Raw genomic sequence first — 20,891 nt, forward strand, 5'->3', positions numbered from 1 at the left:
ATACGAATCTCTGAATGAACTGAAATTTCCAAACAACTGAAAATTAGGAATTTGAAGTATCTTCTTTTAATCTGTTTACACATCCCGAGATGGTAAAGAAAAAAAACTCCCAAGAATGAAAAGTCGGTTCCCAATCATCTCTACGTGAATTATTCTCAACCCTTCTGAGGACTGGTGTCATATATGGTGTCATCAACAGGGTTTCCACGGGTCATCAGCACCGTGCACCAAGGTGTCTGAGGACTCTTGTCAGAGTCATTTATTCTCAAGGCTTGGCTCTAGACCAGCCTCACCCAGCACAGAACTGAATGATGCTTCTGTAAAACCTGAGGCATCTGCTCTGGCATCTTGGTCAAAGTCCAAGGGCGGTAAATTGCATTCTGCCTACTTGTGAGATCTCCTAGATTTCTAATTAGGTAGTATTTATGTTCTCTCCAAAAAAGATTATGCCCAATGTTGCTCTGCCCATTAAAACAACAAGGGGTCCACCCTAAGTGATAAAGGAGCATCTCATTGTGACAAGAAGCCGTCATGAGGTAGGCGCAGGAGGCTTCCTCTGGCTTTACAATGAGCCAGCTGGGATGGCGGCTTTCAACTTGGAAGAAGCTAAGTATACCAGAGGGGTTAAACTTGTGGTTTTCTGTGCCATTTCAGAGAAATAATATGCACATATTTCCACTCACTTTAAAAGATTCTAAGGCCATGTCAGATGAAAAGAGGATTGAACTACAGCCCCTTCTCTCACAGCTTTCCTATCAAAATATATCCCACATGATGAGTATAGAAACTAAATTCCTTCTATATACTAAGTATGCTGTCTCATCATTGCATAGTACATGACTTTATATTCTAAGCTATCAATAACCCTAACTGAGGTAGTTTTGGTTTGCTTAAATATTCTAAAAGGTCAAAATTTTAAATTATTTAATGTGCAAAATTGCTTTCATAAATGGACGTAACTAAATGGTGAAATAGAGGACATCCAAAAAAATTTGAAATGATCCTCTTTTGGATTAAACTAGAAAAAGTGCAAGTTTTCAATGCCTAAAATTATGTTGTATTCAAATAAAGACCCATACACACGATGAAGAGGAAATCTCTAATAATTTATTTGACCTTCAGTTTCACATTGTGAAAAAAAAATAACAGTTTTACAAAACCTCAAAAATGTAGTAGCAAACAAGTACATATGAACACGAACACTTTACTTCTTCAACTTATACAGTTTTGTATGTGAACCACATATTCAATAGTCAAGAGAGGGATATTATTCAGCTCTAATCATTCTTATTCAGACAGGTGTCAAGCCCAGAGAAAAGGGGGCTACACAATTATACCAGAAGTGGAAGGCTGCCCTTTGTTATCCGTTTCCACAGCAACCAGTCCAAAGAATAAGAAGAACCTTCTCTGTCTTATGCCAAGGTTTTTGTGTGCACTGTGCTGTGAATTGTATTTGCTTCAAAGTGTAGGACGTTTCACAGGGTGAGAATGGTCAAGTAGTGAGCCCAAATGCCTCCATCAATTCAAAGAGCGGGGAGTCCAGAAAGTTCCCTGCAGGCTGGGGGCCCACCCTGACCACAGCTCCCTCTGGCTCACACACAGCAATTAATAGAGAATTCAAGGACAGACCACAACTTTGAAACAGCTGCAAAAAATTCACCCTGCTTTCAAAAGCCACGCAGTGACACCCGCATGTTGGCAGATTTGCATCATAAACTACGGAGCTGTAACTGCTACAATATACTGCCAGGGTACAATCAGACATTTGCATTGCTTAGAACAGGGGTCCCCAACCCCCGGGCCGTGGACTGGTATCGGTCCTGGGCCCATTAGGAACCGGGCCGCACAGCAGGAGGTGAGCGGAGGGCAAGCAAGCGAAGCTTCACCTGCTGCTCCCCATCGCTCGCATTACCTCCTGAACCACTCCCCACGCCTCCCACCCCGGTCCGTGGAAAAATTGTCTTCCATGAAATCGGTCCCTGGTGCCAAAAAGGTTGGGGACCGCTGGATTAGAACACATCTAGAGGCGAGGGACTGACTACCGCTAAGTATTGAGACCCTTTGATTCCAACCGTTCATTTATTTTGGTCCAACTATAGCCCACTTATTCACGGCACGAACAGACATGTACAATTAGTCTAATATATTCAGGTGGAGAGAAACGTGAAGGATTCATCTGTCATTAGACAATGCAAACACACGATGTCAAAGGTTATTGGTCTTAAACCCTATTTTCTAAAATACAGTAATGAGAGAAACAGCCATGAAAGCAGTGCGAATTGCAAATTCTGAGCTTCCCCGGACACCTGTGAGGAAGCACCTATGAGTCTACCACTAATAACTATCACGGCACGTGTTTAGGAAACAAGCACTTGAACTAGCAAAGAACGTATTCACAACTGATTCCCAACTCTCCCAGAAAGCCTCTCAGCAAGGGTCACTGCTTACAATTCTTTGGTGTTTGGTGGCCATATGTGTCACTTTTGTGCACCAAAGAGTTCTTTTAGAGACTTACCTAAGAGGGAGCACTAAAGTATACATTGTACCCATGTGAATATTGCCTTGGAGAACTTTTAGCACCTGCTAAACCCTACAGCAGGAAGAGAGAAGGACCCATCCAGGTCAAGTAAATCCGGTGAGTGAATTAATTTCCATCGGTGAGTGTTTCGTTTTCTCCTGTTAACTGTGGTTATGGCCAAGCATTCTCATAGGGTAATAAATAGATAAATAAATAAACTTTGGACAATGCCTTTACCTGTGCCCTATATACAGAACTAGTCCATAGCATTTTCCAGGATTTCAGGATATTACACAGAGGAGAAAAAAAAAACAACAAAAAAACAACTGCCAAGCGATTTGGTCCTTTCCAAATTTCAGTAGCTGAGATTGAAGCGAGTGAATCGGACAGGAAGGAGAAGGGCAGAAAGAAGCCTTCCCTTGCCCCAGGAGCCATTGGCAGGACCATAGCCCACAAAACCCCAGTCAAAGTTGATGAGTCTGAGAAAAATGACCTTCATGCTTTCTCTACCTCTAGGATGTAACTTAAGTTTCTGTCTTGTAATCCTTCCCTGTCTTGACATTTACAAAATCCCATCCCCCCCACCCTTCCCAACCCACCCTCCAGTTATGTTCCTAATTGTAACTCCAAAGTTTTCACTTTTGTGCGGCAGAGCACATCATAACAGCCACAAAATTGTGCAAAACGTACAACCATTCACACGCGTCCATACACGTGAAGACAACTGTAAGCATTGTTTCAGCATGCAGGCCTCAAACAATAAATAGCTAAATCTACGACAAATTTCTTACCAGCCAAGGGAAAGTTTAAAGTCACTTATAAATAGAAAAGAACATCTACCAAACAGCTACCAGCAATGTCCCCATTGTTCAGAAATGTTCCTGGGGAGCACAGCCCCTCGGAGATTATCGTGGAGTCCAGTGGTCCTCACTCCGCAGCCAGCCCAGCAAGCATCCCTCCAGGCCCCCCAGTTGGGCTTTCAATCTCCAACAGCAGCTGGTGTGGAGGCTTCAAGCTCACTCCTCAGAGAGAGGTGACAACCATTTCAAATTTTACACATAAATGGTGGAACCCATGGAAATCAAATGCTGAATATGGTACAGCAAGGGAAGAGGGCCGGCTTTTCTCTCCCTTTGAGGGGCTGATTAATGCTGACATTAATCCACAATTACAAGACAAGGACTAGATCACAGGTTCGTTCATTCATATTTAAACCATGTGCCTCTTGCACTGAAAAGCCCACCCCCACTCCCCCTTCCCCTCCCCCTCCCCCCTTCCTTCAAGTCCAGTTAGAAGCATTTACAAGGTGTGGTGGATTGGACTGTAGCAACTTCTTTTCCTTTTTCTTTTCTTTCTCTTCATTCAATTTGGTCTCTCCAAAGTAGAAATCCCATCTTGTCTCGTTAAGGGATGGAGTCAGCTAAAATAGAGGAAAAGGAAAATTTTTTGTTAGTCTCAAGATCTGAAAAAAAAAGATTAAACTTGGGACAGGCAGTCAATATGGTTTCCAAAGGTCTTAATTACACATTCGGTAGGTGCATTCATGCATGCAGACGGCCCAACAAAAACCGTGGTATCCGAAGAAAGATCTTCACTTCTTTCCTAAACATATATACGTTTAAAATTCAAACCTATACATCTAGGTGCTGTTACGAGTTGCCTTCTTCTGCGTCCGACATTCATAATTCCTCTCCACGGTTAAACAGAGCCACTGTAAAGTGATCACCAGAGGGTCACAAGAGATTTCTTTGCCAATCCCCTCCCCCCACCCCCGGCCTTGGGCCCATTTACCATAAAGGATTCCAAATTAAATTTATTCACCATATAGAAGGCAGACATATTAATCCTCTTATTTAAATGCATCTCTGCTATTCATTACGGCAGAAATCAGTCTCGCTTTCTTTCACATGACAGCATACCAGGCCTCACCAGCCCAAGGCTGGAGTTTATTCTCCAAGTTCATCAGCCCACACTTAGGAGACTCGGGCTGTGGTATGCAGTGTTATTATCTACAGAATCAACCGCCGTCAAACGTGAATATAAATTCAAGGTGCCATAACCACGAAGCCTGCACGTTTCATGGGAGCTGCTGTTTCCCCATACCACCCGTCCTTCCCATTTAGTTAAGTCTAATTTTACAGAAGGAGAGTTTGCAGAGGGCTTTTGTCTTTCAAATGCTCACCCTATCTGTTCTTGGAGCCCATTTCCAGCCCTAGCATAAGAGTCTGCAGCCCCAGTGCTGAAACTCGAAGTACAGACAGAGGGAATTCAGGAGGGGCGCTCATCACTTGCACTGACTTCTTCTTGCTCTTGTGTGTTCGGAAGTCTGATTCATTTCATTAGCTGTTTCTTTTGGCAGTTTCACAACAGTGATTCAAGCTTTCAAGGCATTCCTTAGACTACGGGTGTCATCGCCCATGCTCACCTCCTTGAACACTATACATCAACATTAGGCCAAAAGAATGTATCTTGTAATAATATGAAATGTCAAGATGTTGCATACTCAAACAGAAAAACAAAAAAACCCCAAAACAAAAACACCACTAAAAAGGGGGGCCGGGAACAAAGCAAACCAAAATCCAAACGCCGTCAAGTTGTGGGCCACACAGCACCATGAAAATGGAGCGAAATCAAAAGTAATTTCCTCTTTGTCCCTCCCAGCAGCTGGGAGCAGCAGGAGAGAGTTAAAATCTCCTCGGTGGATAAGCTTTTAGACCTAGGGAAACTTTTTGTTAACACTGTATTAATTCAGGTAGCACCTACATGTGGAGGGCAAAGCCAGGTCCCGGAAGCATTTGCAGCTTAGGACTGATACCTACACAGCACCTCTGTTAAGTCACTCCATCCGGCTTAAGTGTTTTAACACTATCTTGTGTGTAGTAAACTTTAGAAATTTAAACCAACATTCTCTCCTGTCAGAAACTCCAACAGTGGCTTTGATCAGCCCCACGCCACCCTTTAAAAAGGCGAACCTGGCCCTGTCGAATTTCCTTATTCTGTGCTTGACTCTCTGGCTAAGAGCACCAAGGGCAGAGGGGATGTTGTTTCGAATATAACCGAACACTCTATTTGTTCCATTTCCCAGGGACCGGACATGTGATTAGGTTCAAATACCCAGGAGAAGGTGAATTCGAGTGTTTGCCAACATACTCACTCCGGGCTGAGAAAGGAGGTACCAAAAATGAAGTATTAAGATAACAAGCTGATAATAGTCAAAGAAACCTCATTTTTGCATGACACACAAAGCTAATTCCACTGCGAGCTAAGGACTAAATTGAAGGGAGGAAAGAAAACTAATACGAGTATTGAACACTTAATATGTACCAGGCACGGGCTAGGTATTTTCACGCCTTTCTTTTCTTTTTCCTCATTTATCAATTCACCCAAGTCTGAACTGGGACAGATCTTAAGGAAAGCAAAATTCGAATCACTCATTTGACAAAGGAGATCTCTGAAGTGCAGAGAGGTCCAGACTCCACAGCTAGAAACAGAATGTACATGTGGTCTCTCTCTTTTCTACCTATATGACATATAGAATGCCAGCCACTTCCAAGGATGCCAGCCAGTTACCACTTGGATGTACCGCCACCATCACTGGCAATTTGTAAGGCTCTCCTATGCAAATATAGTCAGTTCTGGACTAACACCCAATTTAGTGCATTGTTAATTGATGCTTTTGCCTAGAAGGTTCTTTAAACCTTCTTTAGAGTTGAGTAATGCATTCATATCGCAAATGAAATAACCCCTTTCAGAGCATTTGTTTATTCAGGATTATTGAGATGCCAGCAAGGCTGCAAAAACCAGTTTGGTGTGGGACACTGTTAGCCCCACTCGCTCCCCAGAGGACGGTTCTGAGAGTTCCTGCTCCTTTGAAGGAGTCTCAGTCCAGGAAAACATTACATTACTAAGAACTGTACAAAGTGTAACAGGCTGGAGGAGATAACTGAAGAAATGAAAGAAAGAGCACGAGCACGATTCCATGTGAAAGGGAGGCCAGTTTTACTGGTGTTTCTAAATGAGCTGTAAGAGATGAGGAAAGAAAAGACAAATGAGTCCAAACCCCTCTTTGCTAGAAGGTCCCCTTCAAAGGTGTGAAACATACTAGGGCACACAGAACCAAACCTTTCCAAGGAATGAGTTCATTTTCCCAGCAGTTCCTCCAAAGCTGATTTTTAAATTTTATTCTCTTACTATTAGTAATGAGCCCATTAGTCACCAAAACAAATCAGCCCATTCCGTGTGCTCTGTGCTACACTTAGATACGCTTAAGTGATTCCGGGGCCAATCCTGAGAATGCTTTAACAGCAGCAAAGCGGCCATTAGCTTCCTGAACCCTGAACTGTGTAGGCCTATTAATTATTTGAGCCAAGAGTATTATATACTCTTAAGTACACAAGACAACCATTATGTACCCAGATATATGACACAGAAACACAACTTTTGTTCGCCCTGACAATGGGGTCAGCCTGACTGATTAACTCTGAAAAGCTGCAGGAAGGGCAGTTTAGATGGCTCAGTGTGTCCACACATCAGACAAGCTTATACAATGCAGGTGCAACCTTTTATAAGGACAGACCTAGACTTCTCAAAAGTTAATAAATGCCCTAAAGGGGGCTATTTTTTGGGGGGGTTGGGGGAGAAGGAAAAACTTTTAAAATAAGCTAATGAATAATTCTGGACAGAATACAATGGGAATAATTTTCAGCATTCAATTTTTTAAACCCCACTTCATTCTAAAAAGGGTTTGAGGAAGTTAAATTTAAAAATCTACAATTATTTCCTGGGGTGATAACAACGTGAAGTTTATTAAGTAGCCATTCGGCGTGAGCTCAAGTGCTTACACTCTGGAGCCAGACTGCCTGGGTTGATGTCTTGACCAACCCTTCCGCCTGCTAAGCCCTATGACCTTGGGCAACTTACTTAACCCCTGTGTGCATCAGGTGTTTTCATCTATGAAGTGCTCTCATAATAACATCCCACAGGGTTGTTGTAGGGACCAAATGAAATGATCCATGGGAAACCCACAGCCCAGCTGTCGGCACACAGGGAGGGCTCAGGAGACAAGGTTCCCAATCTGGCCGTAATTAGAATCACTGAAGAACTTTCTAAAAATGCGAATGCCTGGGTCCCATCCAGACCTAATGAAACCCAGCCTCTGGAGTGGGCAGGCTTCAAAAAGATCTTTGGGAGACTCTGAGGCCCAGTAAAGGCTGAGAACCACTGGCTTATGTTTGGGGGGTTGCAGCTGTGCTCAACACAAGTGTTTAAGTTCCGGGGTACAAGTGCTTTTATTTGTAGTTCATGTAGAACCTCTATAGCATGGGCTATATGGAGCCTGTTTCACTCACGTATGGGCTTACACAGCTAGCTCAACTATACGGATACTTACAGCTAAACTGACTCTTACCTTACGCTCATTCTCTTTAGGATGCATTGTGTTTAAGAGGGCAGATGTTTCCAGGTGCTGACAAACGCAGTAGGGATCAGCGAGTACGGGACCGTGGTTATGCTGTTCCACGCGTCCAACGTTGGATCGTAGCAGTCCAGGGTTTTGCATCGCTGAATGCCAAAGTACCCTCCAACCACGTAGAGTTTGTTTCCGGAGGCCACAGCGTGGCAGCTCATGCGCTTTGCTGTCACGTCTCCCACCTTGGTCCACTGGTAAGTCTCGCTATTGAATTTATAAGCAGAGCAGGCGGAGAACTCGGTATCTCCCCCCATAATAAAAATCTGGTTACCCAGCACAGCTGCCGCCGTGTAACGCCAGGGCTGGGGACAGGTGGCCGGGACCGTCCACCTGTTTTCACACTGATCGTAACACTGAACCTTGGGGAGCTTGTCATGACTGACGCTGGTACCTCCGAAAGCAAACAGCTTGAGCTTGGCACTCACCACTGCGGCATTGCTGACCCCTTCTCGGAGAGGGGCCACCATGGTCCATTTGTTGGTTGTGGGGTCATAATGTTCTACTTGCTTTAGAGAGACTGAGGGGGAGGCCGGGAGGCAGCCAGTGGCGGCAGTGTGCCCCCCGACCACGTACAGGCAGTGCTTCAGTTCAGCAGAGCCATGGCCAAACCTGGCCACCAGCATGGGGGCCGCCTTGGACCACTCCTCATGCAGAGTATCATAAACCCAGACATCTTTCGAGACTCCATTCTCAGACCCTCGCCCACCAGTAATGTATACTTTGCAGCCAATTGCACAGGCACTGAACTCTTTTCTCGGGCTGGGGATGTCGGCCTTGGGAATGATCTCTTTGGCCTTCTGGTCGACCAGATACAGCTTGTCACACATGAAAGTCTGTCCTCCCAAGAGGAAGAGGGCATGGCCGGTTTTCCGGGGCCGGGCACAGAGGCTGGTCACCACACCGTCGTTCTGCAGGATTTTCAGCTTGCACCTGATGGCCTCTTCCACGATCTCCTTGCTCTTCCTCTGCTTGGTGATGAGTTCCTCCATGGCCACATTCTCCATGAGATAGATGGCCGGCAGCAGAGCCAGCCTCACTGTCTGCAACAGCTCCGGGAGATAGCAGTAGCGCTTCTTCAGGTCGTAGCTGATCCAGTTAATTGCAGACTCGTACACAAGTCTTTCGTCTTCCGTCTCCAGCTCTTCACTGGACAAGAGCTGCACTACCATGTCCTGGGGCAGCTGGAGGAAATCTTCGTTCTTCCTGATGGTCTGGAAATTGCTGAGACACATCCTCCAGGAGAGCTCGTACAGCTTGGTGCACTGGTGCGCGTCGGACAGCAGCAGCATGCCCAGGCAGTTGGTCGGGTGCAGGTTCTTCTCTAGGAACTCGGCGCAGGCATCCCGGATGTCTTGAAACTCCAGCATGTCGCCAGCTTCCAGGAGCGATTCCGCGTTTTCTTCATTGATGATGACCCGGGAAGAGTAAGCGTAGTCGAGGAGCAGCTCCAAGACTTCCGGGTGGATGGAGTTGTCGAAGTTGACTTCGCTGTCCTGGCTCTCCTTCAGGCCGCCGCTGAACATGGCCTCGAAGTAGCGGCTGCACGCGGCCAGCACCGCCCGGTGACACGGGAAGGTCCTGTTTCCGGCATGGAGAAGGACGTCGGTGAAGAGACGCTGCTGGCGTAACAGGTTCAGGTGAGTAAGGACACTGTCCGCGTAGGAGGACTTGTGGAACAGATAGATGTTAATGGAACCACTGCTGGCCCTGGACTTGCGGTTCTCGTGCACGCTGACAGACATTTTGTTTCCACTCCTGAAAAAACAAAACACAACTATTGAATCTGATGCTCCCAGCGTTCAGAACGGCCGAACCAAACCAGCAATTGCTTTGGACAGAGGAAACGGAACACTTCGCTGTTGGCCCTGCTGCCTACTGTTCTGAACAATGGACAGCCAGGCCTATACAAAGTCAGAGACGGCTACCTACCTATAAGGAAAGACACTTATTATAATACTGTTGAGCTATTTAAACTATACACTGTTTAAAAAAAAAAAAACAATCACTGCTTAAGAGCAGGTTTATCTTGGAAAACCTGATTGCCAACTTGCAGGATATTGAAGTCCTTGAGAATGTAAGTCAGCAAAAGCCAAGAGGCGCAAGGTCTCATTCTCACAGCTCCCTGCCCTAGTCCAGCTGATTCACTGCTGGCCACTTGAAATGCCAGGCCTCCAGCTCTCGTAACGCCGGGATGGGCACAGGCTTTAATGCCCTATGCAAGCAACATAAAGCCATGTGTAAAACAAATACCTACTCATTAATTCCATTAAGAATTCCTTTGGTAAGACCCAGTGTCTTACCAAAGTGTAAGTGCAGTAAATGGGAAATGTAACATTAAAACCACAGGCTTAGGCCAACTTCTAAAATGACCAAACTTTTATTTATCATTACAAATAATTTGTAACCAAACACCTCTACCACTACAGCATCCTGAAAGAGCCCCAATATAAACACAACCATATACTGATCAGCAAGCTATCGTGGAAACAGGATAGATTCTGGCCACAGTCACCACTCCCCTTTCCTGCTCCGGACAGCTTCCAAAGTGGCGATTTGGGCACAGAAAGGGAAGAATATTTTGAGTAGCAAACTCAGGAGTTCTGCTGTTCTGTTCTCCCTGCTTTAAATCAAATCTTAGAAAACCAGTTGCAAGAACAAAGGATGTATCCACCCATCTCTCTTAATTAAATAGGGCATCACCAGGACCATTCTTGTGTACCTGCAAACGCTGGCACCTGCATCCAGGGAGTCCAAAATGCAAATGTCGCTTTATCTAAATCAAAACACACACGTGTGTGTGTATGTGTGTTGCCTGCCATTGTTAATTTAGGGCCACTCTAGAATTTATTTGCTGACTAGAGTGTTTTCCTCAGTATCTAAATGGAAATTATAGCAGAACCGAATGCTCTCTTTGGCTTTCCTCAGTAATCAAACTGTAGGCTAAAGATACAGGACATGCCTATCACCTATCTTCAAAAATTGAACCATCTTTTTCCTTTTTCACCCTACCCTTCTGTTACTTCAAAGAAATAATGGCTTCAAGAACCTGCCTGTCGGGCTTCCCCGGTGGCGCAGTGGTTGAGAATCTGCCTGCTAATGCAGGGGACATGGGTTCGAGCCCTGGTCTGGGAAGATCCCACATGCCGCAGAGCAGCTGGGCCCGTGAGCCACAATTGCTGAGCCTGCGCGTCTGCAGCCTGTGCTCCGCAACAAGAGAGGCCGCGATAGTGAGAGGCCCACGCACCGCGATGAAGAGTGGCCCCCGCTTGCCACAACTAGAGAAAGCTCTCGCACAGAAACGAAGACCCAACACAGCCATAAATAAATAAATTAATTAATTAATTAAAAAAAAAAAAAAAAAAAGAACCTGCCTGTCAAAGGATTCCTAGGGAAGCTGTTTATCCCAGGAGGGTAAACTGTGTGGTTACAGTATCTGTTCCAAACACGGAACAGCCAGTCCTTATGGCAGAGCTGAAACCCAAGGCCTGCTTGTTTCCTTCAACCTGACCAGCGGAGGCAAGGCAGGCACAGAAAACAACAGAGGCAGGTACCTAACTTGCCTTTGACACACAGGCCTCATACTATTAGGAGTTGCAACTTGTTTTCTTTCATTTGGGGCATGTAACTTTCCATTGTGAGTAAACGTGACTTAGTGGAAGAAAATAAACAACAGAGTCCTAGGGCTCTGGTGTTAAGAAGCCTTTACAAAGCACCCATCAGTCTCCACAGTGACTTGGGCTTTGACAAATGCTGAGGAGGCAAGCATCACCGCCACCCTCAAGCTAAGTATCTATGGTCTATTCCATTTTACCCAATGCCCAATGCTCCTAAGAGCAAGTGACAGGACCTGGACCCTATGTGAATACACTAGGTTCTCCAATGTGTTAAAACAGTACTAGCATCCCTGCTGTTCTACTGCTGTAGTCATCATTTGCATTAGTACATTCAAACGGAAATTCTTTGAGGAAGATTTTTAAGCCTAAACCTCAAAAGATGGTATAAATATTCCTATGCCTTATACAGAAAGGTGCAAGAATTCCAAATGAGTAGCTATGCTTTTTTTTTTTAAGCTAATGCTTCCAAAGCAACCTCAAAAGCTGCCTCCTGTGGATGGACCTAGAGATTATCATACAAAGTCAGTCAGACAGGGAAAGACAAATATCATATGATATTGCTTATATATGGAACCTAAAAAAAGATACAAATGAACTTATTTACAAAACAGAGATAGACTCACAGACAAAGAAAACAAACGTATGGTTACCAAAGGGGAAAGGGGGGGGAGGCATAAATTAGGAGTTTGGGATTGAAATATACACACTACTATATATAAAATAGATAACCAACAAGGATCTACTGTATAGCACAGGGAAATACCCTCAATGTCTTTTAATAACCTATAATGGAAAAGAATCTAAAAAAGTATATATATATTATATATATATAATATATAATGAATCACTTTGCTGTACACTTGAAACTAACAACATTGTAAACCAACTATACTTCAATTAAAAAAAAAAAAAAAGTTGCCTTCTTTCCGGCTAAGAGTGAATGCAGCTCTGACGGAAGAATGAGGCTGCACAAGGTACATAAGCACCAAAGTGCCTGCAAATTGAGCTGGAATTACACCCACCCGGCCCGGAAGGCGTTTCCCTAAGCAGTGTAAAACAACACTCACAGCCAGGCTTACACTTAACAAAACAGTTTAGAAGACCTTGGGATATAGGATCTGCATCTCTTTGCATCCTGTGTTTATGCTCCTGTATTTCCCAGGTAGGTTCATAAAGCCAGCAGAAAGAGCCTAGCTTGTCATCTTGGATGCCACCCAGATGGAGAAGTGTGTCAGTCAAAATCCAACAATCTTGCAGCAATATTTGATTAAAATAAAAGGTAAACTTGAAGACCCAAGGGAAACGACTTGCCTTCTAGTTTAAAATTATTCAAATGTGAGAACATCAGCAGAAACCACGTATACAGCCACTAAACACACCTTCAACATGAAATGAATCATCCTTCTGGCATTTTTTTAAGCCCCCAGAGAAATAATATTTGCATGCCAAGTTAAGTGGCCAAAAAAACGCACACATATACTTAACCTGCCTCTACAAAGAAGGGGAAAAGGGCTGCTATTACCAGTGAACATCAAAAGGGATTCTAGCTACAGTAACTTCAGTTCACTTAATGCTCTTTAACCAGGCTCTGGGCCTCCAATACTTAGCGGCGTGTCACATTTCTTTGGGTTTTAAACCTGATCTCAACGCAATCAAAGGAGAAACTAGGCAGATTTTCTCGGACATTCATATTACTGATAACAACGGTACATTATAAAGAGATTGTTAACAAGAAAAACATTTTACTATACAGTCCTCTATAACACCTGTAACGCTCTTTAACACTCTGGCCATGCCTGTGAGGGCGACATCACACACACGCCAAGTTCAACGGTTCATCTCCACCCTGCCCACCAATTCCTATCCTTCGAAACTAAGCATGTTAAGACTAAATACTTCCATGAGAAGAAACTAATTTTTCAGAAACCAGTTTTCATTCATTCCCTACAGACGTCTGGCCGCAGTGAGCGTACCCTCACTAGGGGTGTCTGCGCGTGGCCCCAGTGCTCACCGTGCCGGGTGGGGTGCAACGTGGACCAACAATCCCGCGCGCTCGACAATGCTCTTTCCGCTGGGGGGGGGGGGAGGGGGAGGGGGGGATTGATCGTATCCCGGCTCAGCTCCTAGCTCTCCAGCAGCTCGCCCAGGCGGCGCGCCACCGAGAGAAGCCCCCTCCAGCAATGCCCGGCTCTTCTTGCTGTGGGAGGGCAGCGGTGGACACCAGGCCTCCGCCCCGAGAACAGTTCCCCACCGCCGCCTCAGTCGGAGCTCCAGGCTCCGGGGCGCACACACACCCCTCGCGATCACACCCCGCAGGCCAGGCAGCCCCTGAAACCCGCGGCGCCCGCAACAGGTCCGCGGCGGTAAGGGAGACTTACAACAGTGGCGACCGGCCACAGTGCACGACCGGCTGGGTTCTTGCCTCGGTCACCGGGTTGGGAGGGGACGGAGCGGACGTCTCAGCCCCAGGAAGCAACAGCGACTTGCCCGGGCGAAGGGAGCGCGCATGGAACTCTGGCTCGCGGGCTGGTTACCGCGGGCGGATCGCCGCGGCCTCACGATCCCCACGTCGCGGACTCTGCGCCCGCCACCCGCGGAGCAGCTCCCGGAGTGAGCTCTGGAGGCGAGAGCGAGCCCGCGGCTGCAGGCGCCGCCGAAGGAGGCCGGCTGTACCCTCGCGGGAGGGAGCTGGAAAGCGCCTTGCGCGCCGGCGGCCGCCTGGCGTCTCGACTCGGCCTCTGCAGCGCCACCGCCGCGCCGCCTCCTCTCCGGCTTCCCGAGCACTCTGCGCCCGGCCGCCCAGCGCCCGGCTTTAAGCGGAGCGGCGGGGAGGGGAGGGGAGGGGAGAGGGCGCGTAGGCAAAAAGTGACACCAGGGGAGGGAGGGAGGAAGCGCGTGAATGCGGCCAGCGGAGGAGGAGGAGGAAGGCAAGGAGGACAAGAGTCGGAGGAGAGTGTGTCGGGGGAGTTAGTCGTGAGAGGAAGCGGGGGAGGGGGCTGTGGCGAGTGGAGAGAGACAAAGCGCACGCGGAATCTCAGCCAAGAGCAGCTGCAACCCTCGGGGATCGCGAATAAAACAAGTTTTCCTGCGTTGGAGTGTCTGCGTCTCTAGCCCAGCCGGGTGCTGAGGGATCCTCGGCTGGGGAGCGCAGCCCCTCGCTGCGCGCTCCGAGCTGCGGGAGCCCGCTTGATGCTCAGGACAGGGCGGCGAGGGGCGAGCCGGGTGTCCGCGGCACGCGCCGTGGGCGCGCACAGCCCGCGCGCTGGGTGGGATATCTAGAGGGAGGACGGTGGCGAGGTTTGGACACAATTTTGGACACTCCGGGGACACCGCAGGTTGGGCAAAGCCGGGCCGTAGGGTTTCTCGGTGGCAGTGGACCAGAAAGACTCGAGCCCCAGGCGCTTCCCGCCCCCAAGTCCTCCCTCCCCACCCCCCGCGGGTGCTGCACCCGCGGCTGGACTCTGCCCCACGCAGCCCGGGGCACCAGCAACCCGGCACTCTCCGGCGAGGCGTGCACCACGTGCTTTGCAGCCAATCGCCGCCGCCGCTTTATTCAAAGCGACCCGCTCCTAGGAGCGGCCCCGCCACCGCCTCTTCGTAGCGATAAAGCCTCAATCGCCCTCTCAGACTGGGCCCTTTCCTGTCTTTTATCGCCGGGTCGTGTTAGTTAGGAGTTCAGCAAAGAAATGGTTCAGCACACACACGTTTGAAGCGCCCTTGTGCCGCGAGAAGGGAAGGCGATTAGAAAACTAATCTCGAAGGGCGATCACTATTTATGAAACCCACTTTTGATCTTTGTACCAAGGGCTTGTCTTTCCACTGGGAGCTGAAATGCCTCGTTTTCTTTTTATTGGGTATTTGGAATAAAGTATATGAATGAACTGTAGATTTTACCGATCCAGCTCCCTTGTTTTACAGGTTAGGAAACTGAGGCCCAGGGAGATGTGAGTTGTCCAGCTAGAGGGCCCACAGCTACTTGCAGTGGCCCAGCCCTATAGCTGGAATGGGGATCCACGACGGACTTTTCTCTCCCCACTCCTCCACCTCCCAGCTTTCTTTTAAATATTAGATGCAGAAATGGTTTAACAGGCAGAAGAGGCTCTGCCTGGCGCGCCCAGAGCCCAGAGACTGCCGAAACCAAGGCTCTGTCGGTCCTTTAATCCCACTTTCCTTTACACGCGGTCCCTTCTGGTATTCGCGCTGAGAAATTTCGCTCCTTACAAACAAAGAAAGATAGTGCCCTCTGAAGTCCTTTGTTAGCATTAACTCGTCAGCCTCACCACGAGCCTTTACAAATCTGCTTTATATTTTAACGTATTATGCAGAGTCTCGGCTCGAGACTGCTTCACAAAGCCGGCGAGGCCAGATCAATTCCCGGTCAGACCCACGTGCAGGGGTCTGCCTGCTGCGAGGTAAAGACAGGGGGAGCGCCGCAAGCCGACCCGGTTCCTAAAGATGTGGATAAAATCAGCGAAGACCAGACGGGTAGAAACACCGTAGACGCCAGAGATAGGTGCTGAAAAGCCGGGAGAGGGAAACGTGAAGCTATTGCACATATGTCTTTTAAAAAACATGCTTCTGTAGCCTGGGGCAAGGAGTGGGGGAAGGTGATCAGTGCAGCCCCCAAAGGCACCTCCTCCAAGCGCTTTGTCTGTCTGGGTTGTGGGTCAAAAACAAGCAGGTTGGTTCTGAAGACCAAATGTTAAATGTCTTCCGCGGGGAGTGGGACTCGGGGGGGGGGGGTAGGGTGTTCTGTTTAAATTAAGAGATTAACATTTTTTTCTCATTAAGGAGTATTTCCTTCTTACTTAAATTACCTAACAAATCTACTGGGAACTGTACCTAGATGACCCTGCCTAGGAATAAAACATGTCCTCAGTTCAGCTGGTTGGCTGGGGATTTTGCCACAGAAAGCCACTGAGCTAGGAACAGGCCATCTATTTTGGTTGCATCTTTACCACCCGGAAACTGCAGTGTCCTTAACCGAGGGGCGGGTGGGCGGGGGGAGAATAAAGTTTACAGGTCTTTGCAAATAGCTTTGCTAAGCAGGCAGGGCTGAGAAAAGAGTGAACTCGTCTGGCCGTTGTGTCATCATCCACCGATGTTAATTTCCTGTGTCTGTTCTACCTAACGTTGCCACCTTTCTACGCTTCAAGAAAAGAGAAGGAAAAAAAAGTTGTGGCCTGGAAAATCTTGAAAGTATTCAGTGACCATATACATTTGCTTCATCTGCCTTGGGGAGATAAGCAACATGGACGAAGGGAAAAGAAATTACTTATTATATGGGTTATGAAAACTGGAAGACAAATGACCTGCTGCAAACCGTACGCTGGTTTGCTTGAACCGATGTATGAAAAGTTTTCAGGCCTATGGGCAGTTTCTAATGTTTATTCCACAGCTGAAAGTGATTTGCAAGTTAGCATATTACAATCACAGCAACTAAAACTGTTATTCCTCTGGCGTCTCTCAGCCAATCCTAAAGGTAATTCTTATCACTTCACTTACAGGAAGAAAAGGTGAGCAAGTCTTGTATCTGTACAGGAAGAACTCTAGACAGACTTGTGATCAAACTGGATGATGATAGACCTTGTAGATATGAGCCATAAACATCTTGGGAAATACTACAGACATCCCTGTTGTACAATGGCCACCACCTCCTTCAAGATGTTAGGCCGGTCCCCTGGGCCCCTGGGAGCTGGTCTGCGCCTCTGCCTTGTGACACCAAACCAAGGTCTTGTTTTTAATGCTATTAAGAAGCTGTGCCGAAGGCTTTGGCCTTGTTATCTCCCTTAACGATGTTATTTTGTTAGGCTGAAAAATAAGCAGCATGGGGTTAAATGTATTAGCTGCCTTCAAACGTAATTTATCTTCATTCCATCCTAATTTACACTCTGGCTGAATTAATGAGAATGATTTAATTAACACCGTGTGACCATAGTACCAGGGACAGGACAGCTCAGGGGATTAGACCAAACAGTGGCTAAACAGCTGCCATCCTGCCTCCTGTGGTTCCCCGCACCCCGAAGCCCCACCCGCGTTTCAGACACATTCCCTGCCAGTCTTCCAAAGGTGTCCTGTTTGTTCTTTGCTCCTCTTCCTGAATGTGTGACGAAGATGGCACAGCTTTCCTTCCTCCTGTGATTTGCGAAATGGGCCTCAAGACTGTGGCCTGTAGTCAGTGTGGCCGAGAGCCTAACAGCCTGACAAAGACTTGTGCTCTTCCTCCTCTAGTGTCAAGTTCGTGCTGGAAGTGGATACCCAGCCAGGGACCACACGCCTCACCTTCCACCCCGCCCCCCTTCCACCCCGCCCCCTTCCACCCCGCCCCCCTTCCACCCCGCCCCCTTCCACCCCGCCCCCCTTCCACCCCGCCCCCCTTCCACCCCGCCGTGGCGCACGCGCGCGCATGCGTGTTTACATCTTGGGATCAACAGCTGTGGAAGGAAAGGGAGGGAAGCCGAATGGGCAGGGGAAGAAGTTGAGCTGGGGTGCGCGCTCAGTCAAGGCCTTGGCCGACCCCAGGTGGAGCTCAAGAGCGGAAAAGACCCCGCGGAGTTATCCTCAGGTAAGGCGAGAAGGCCAGGCTTCAGAGGGCTGCTGCGTTACCAGTTACTGAATGCAGGCTGCCCAGGAAGGGGAACATGGCCACGGTCGTGTTCCTCAGTTCTGAGGAAGGCAGAGAGCTGTGTGTCTTCTGCTGCCAGCATCCCCAGGGGCCAGGCAAGAAGTCCTTCCTTCTCCAAGGAGATTCTGAGGCGCTCAGTGCAATGCCCGCTTTGACCCTTCACCCTAACACAGAGATACAGACCTAGGAAAATGAGGCCTCAGTTCCTGCCAGCAATCCTCTTTCAAAAAGAGGGAGATTTTTTTTTTTTTTTTAATCTGGCTATTTGTTAAAAAGACAAGGATAAGACAGAAGTAAGGTAATCAATACAAGAAGTCATCAGTATTGTCTAAGTCAGTTATTTGTCTCTCTGGGGGCAAACAAGAGGTCTAAACTGGTAGTTGTCTAAATTTTGGTTTACCACCTGCTGCATTTATGTCTTCTTAACTGTATTTGCGTTAAACACGTCATGATAAACTTTGAGAGTATTCTTAGAATTGGATCCAAATTGGCATGGTCATATTTTAAAATTTTAGTTGCTTCCTAAATCCATTATATGTGCTACCACTTTACGTGTATTTTGTGAATTAAGTTGGATTATAGTGTGACTTTTTAATTTCCAATTCCAATTGCTCATTGGTGATATATAGGAATACAGGGGACTTTTGTATAATGATGTTTAATGGAAAGTTTTCTGTGACAGTGTATTTGTGTCCTTTCAGCGCTGAGTACCACCATGGGGCTGAACTCCTTTATTCGGGGTTAGAGCTGGGGAATTCATTCTTGCTTTGAGACTCCATCGCTTTCCACACTCCCAAGTGACATTGCAAGTGGTAGATAGTTTATTGGCTGCTTACAGGACTGCAGAGGGACACATTTGAGGCACTTTTCCCTGGTATTCCTCGCTAAGGTCCAGTCATTAGTAAATCAAACCATTTAGGATGCTTCTGCTATTTCTATTGCAGGGCCCTTCAAATCAGTGATCTTCACAGCCTGTGGCTGGTTATATATTTTAGGGTCAGGCTTTTAAAACTGCATTTATTATTTTCTCTCTGATCACAAAAGCACTGCATGGTAGAAGGTTGGAAAAAACCAGAAAAGTAAAAGAAAAAATTAACCATAAACCTACCACTTAGAGATAATGACACCTAGCATTTAAATTCTAGTCTTTCTGGGACTTCCCTGATGGCGCAGTGGTTAAGAATCCGCCTGCCAACGCAGGGGACAAGGGTTTGATCCCTGGCCCGGGAAGATCCCACATGCCACGGAGCAACTAAGCCCATGTACCACAACTACTGAGCCTGCACTCTAGAGCCCGTGAGCCACAACCACTGAGCCCACGTGCCACAACTACTGAAGCCCGCGCGCCTAGATCCCGTGATTCGCAACAAGAGAAGCCACCGCAATGAGAAGCCCACGCACCGCAACAAAGAGTAGCCCCCGCTCGCCACAACTAGAGAAAGACCGCATGCAGCAACGAAGACCCAGTGCAGCCAAAAATAAATAAATAAATGTTCCTTTAAAAATTTAACAAATAAATAAATAAATTCTAGTCTTTCTGTATCCACATAGTATTTTATTTTTAGCAGTTAAGTGGTTAAGGACAGAGACTCTAGAACCAAGCTGGAATTCCTGCTTTGACATTCACTAGCAAGGTGTTTGGGGGGCAAGTATTATAATATCTGGGTGCCTTAGCTTCCTAGGTTGCAAATGAGCTAATAACAGTGCCTGGCTCAGAGGGTTGTTTGGCTCCTTAATAAGCATATGTAAAGCACGTAGAACAGAGCCCAGCTAGTGGTAAGTGCTATATAATGGCTCCTTTTATGATTGTGGTAGACTGTTTAAGGAGAATGATATTCCTGCAGCCCCATAGCTATTTCCTAGGAACTCTCCTAAGTAAAAGTGACTTGAATCCTTATTAAAGTTGCAGTTTCCACAATCTGCCCAATAGCACTGGATTAAAGGACACTTCTGGTCTTGAATGAATTTACATATTCTTTTGGAGCGTTTGTCTGAGGGTCTGCTTCTCTCAAACCTAGCTTGTGCAGTGAAAGCTCAAATTCATGGGCATCACCTTTGCTTCCTTCCACCTCTTACGGACACTGTCTTCTTTTTGTCCTAGGACCATCGTTCTTCAGTTGATGCTGGAGAAACAATTCTTAACTCTCCATTACCTTAAAAACTAAGCTGCTGAAAGGGAAAAAGTATTTAGGAAAGCACATTTTTTAAAAGCAGCTAGCTGTATTTGGAAGGCAGCAGGCCAAAACAGAGCATACGTGAAATACAAGTCCCTGCTTTTTCCTGCCCTGAAGATCTGGTAGAGGGCACTGGGTAAAAGCTTACTCATATCTGTCAGAATCATACCAGGTCTCTGCGGGGTGTGGCCTTTCGCAGCCCAGGGGCATCTGAAACAATTTTCCTTCTCTTTTCCATGATTTTTGAGTGCACCAAGCCCCTGGATCTAAACTCTTAATTTGTTCTCAGTAATTACATTGAAGAATTGACCGTTGTTCCGAGCAGTGAAAATGAAGGTTTCGTTTGGCCTATAGACTTTGCTTCCAGGGCGAGATGCCAAGTCTGAGCACGTCTGGGCATGAAGAAGGGACCAGAAGAAGGGACCTTTGTGGCCCAAGAGCTCGTACCTTTGAGTGAATGACTATTCAGAGGATTTTATGGCACTCTGTGAGC

General features: G+C 47.0%; 1 protein-coding gene and 1 long non-coding RNA gene across 2 annotated transcripts; one reads left to right on the plus strand and one right to left on the minus strand.

Annotated features, from left to right (window-relative positions):
- Positions 1 to 1,085: 1,085 nt before the first annotated feature.
- On the minus strand, positions 1,086 to 14,568 carry ENC1 (ectodermal-neural cortex 1). The gene is made up of 3 exons (XM_007175926.3): positions 13,978 to 14,568; positions 7,926 to 9,740; positions 1,086 to 3,938 (listed from the first exon to the last, which is right to left on the minus strand). Exon 2 carries the CDS (start codon positions 9,725 to 9,727, stop codon positions 7,958 to 7,960), a length of 1,770 nt encoding a protein of 589 aa, XP_007175988.1. The 5' UTR covers positions 9,728 to 9,740; positions 13,978 to 14,568; the 3' UTR covers positions 1,086 to 3,938; positions 7,926 to 7,957.
- Positions 14,569 to 18,030: 3,462 nt separating this feature from the next.
- On the plus strand, positions 18,031 to 19,766 carry LOC130707346 (uncharacterized). The gene is made up of 2 exons (XR_009007242.1): positions 18,031 to 18,164; positions 19,370 to 19,766. It is a non-coding gene; the product is annotated as an uncharacterized LOC130707346 (long non-coding RNA).
- Positions 19,767 to 20,891: the final 1,125 nt, after the last annotated feature.

The sequence above is a fragment of the Balaenoptera acutorostrata genome, chromosome 2, assembly GCF_949987535.1.
Source record: "Balaenoptera acutorostrata chromosome 2, mBalAcu1.1, whole genome shotgun sequence".
Classification (NCBI taxonomy): Eukaryota; Metazoa; Chordata; class Mammalia; order Artiodactyla; family Balaenopteridae; genus Balaenoptera; species Balaenoptera acutorostrata.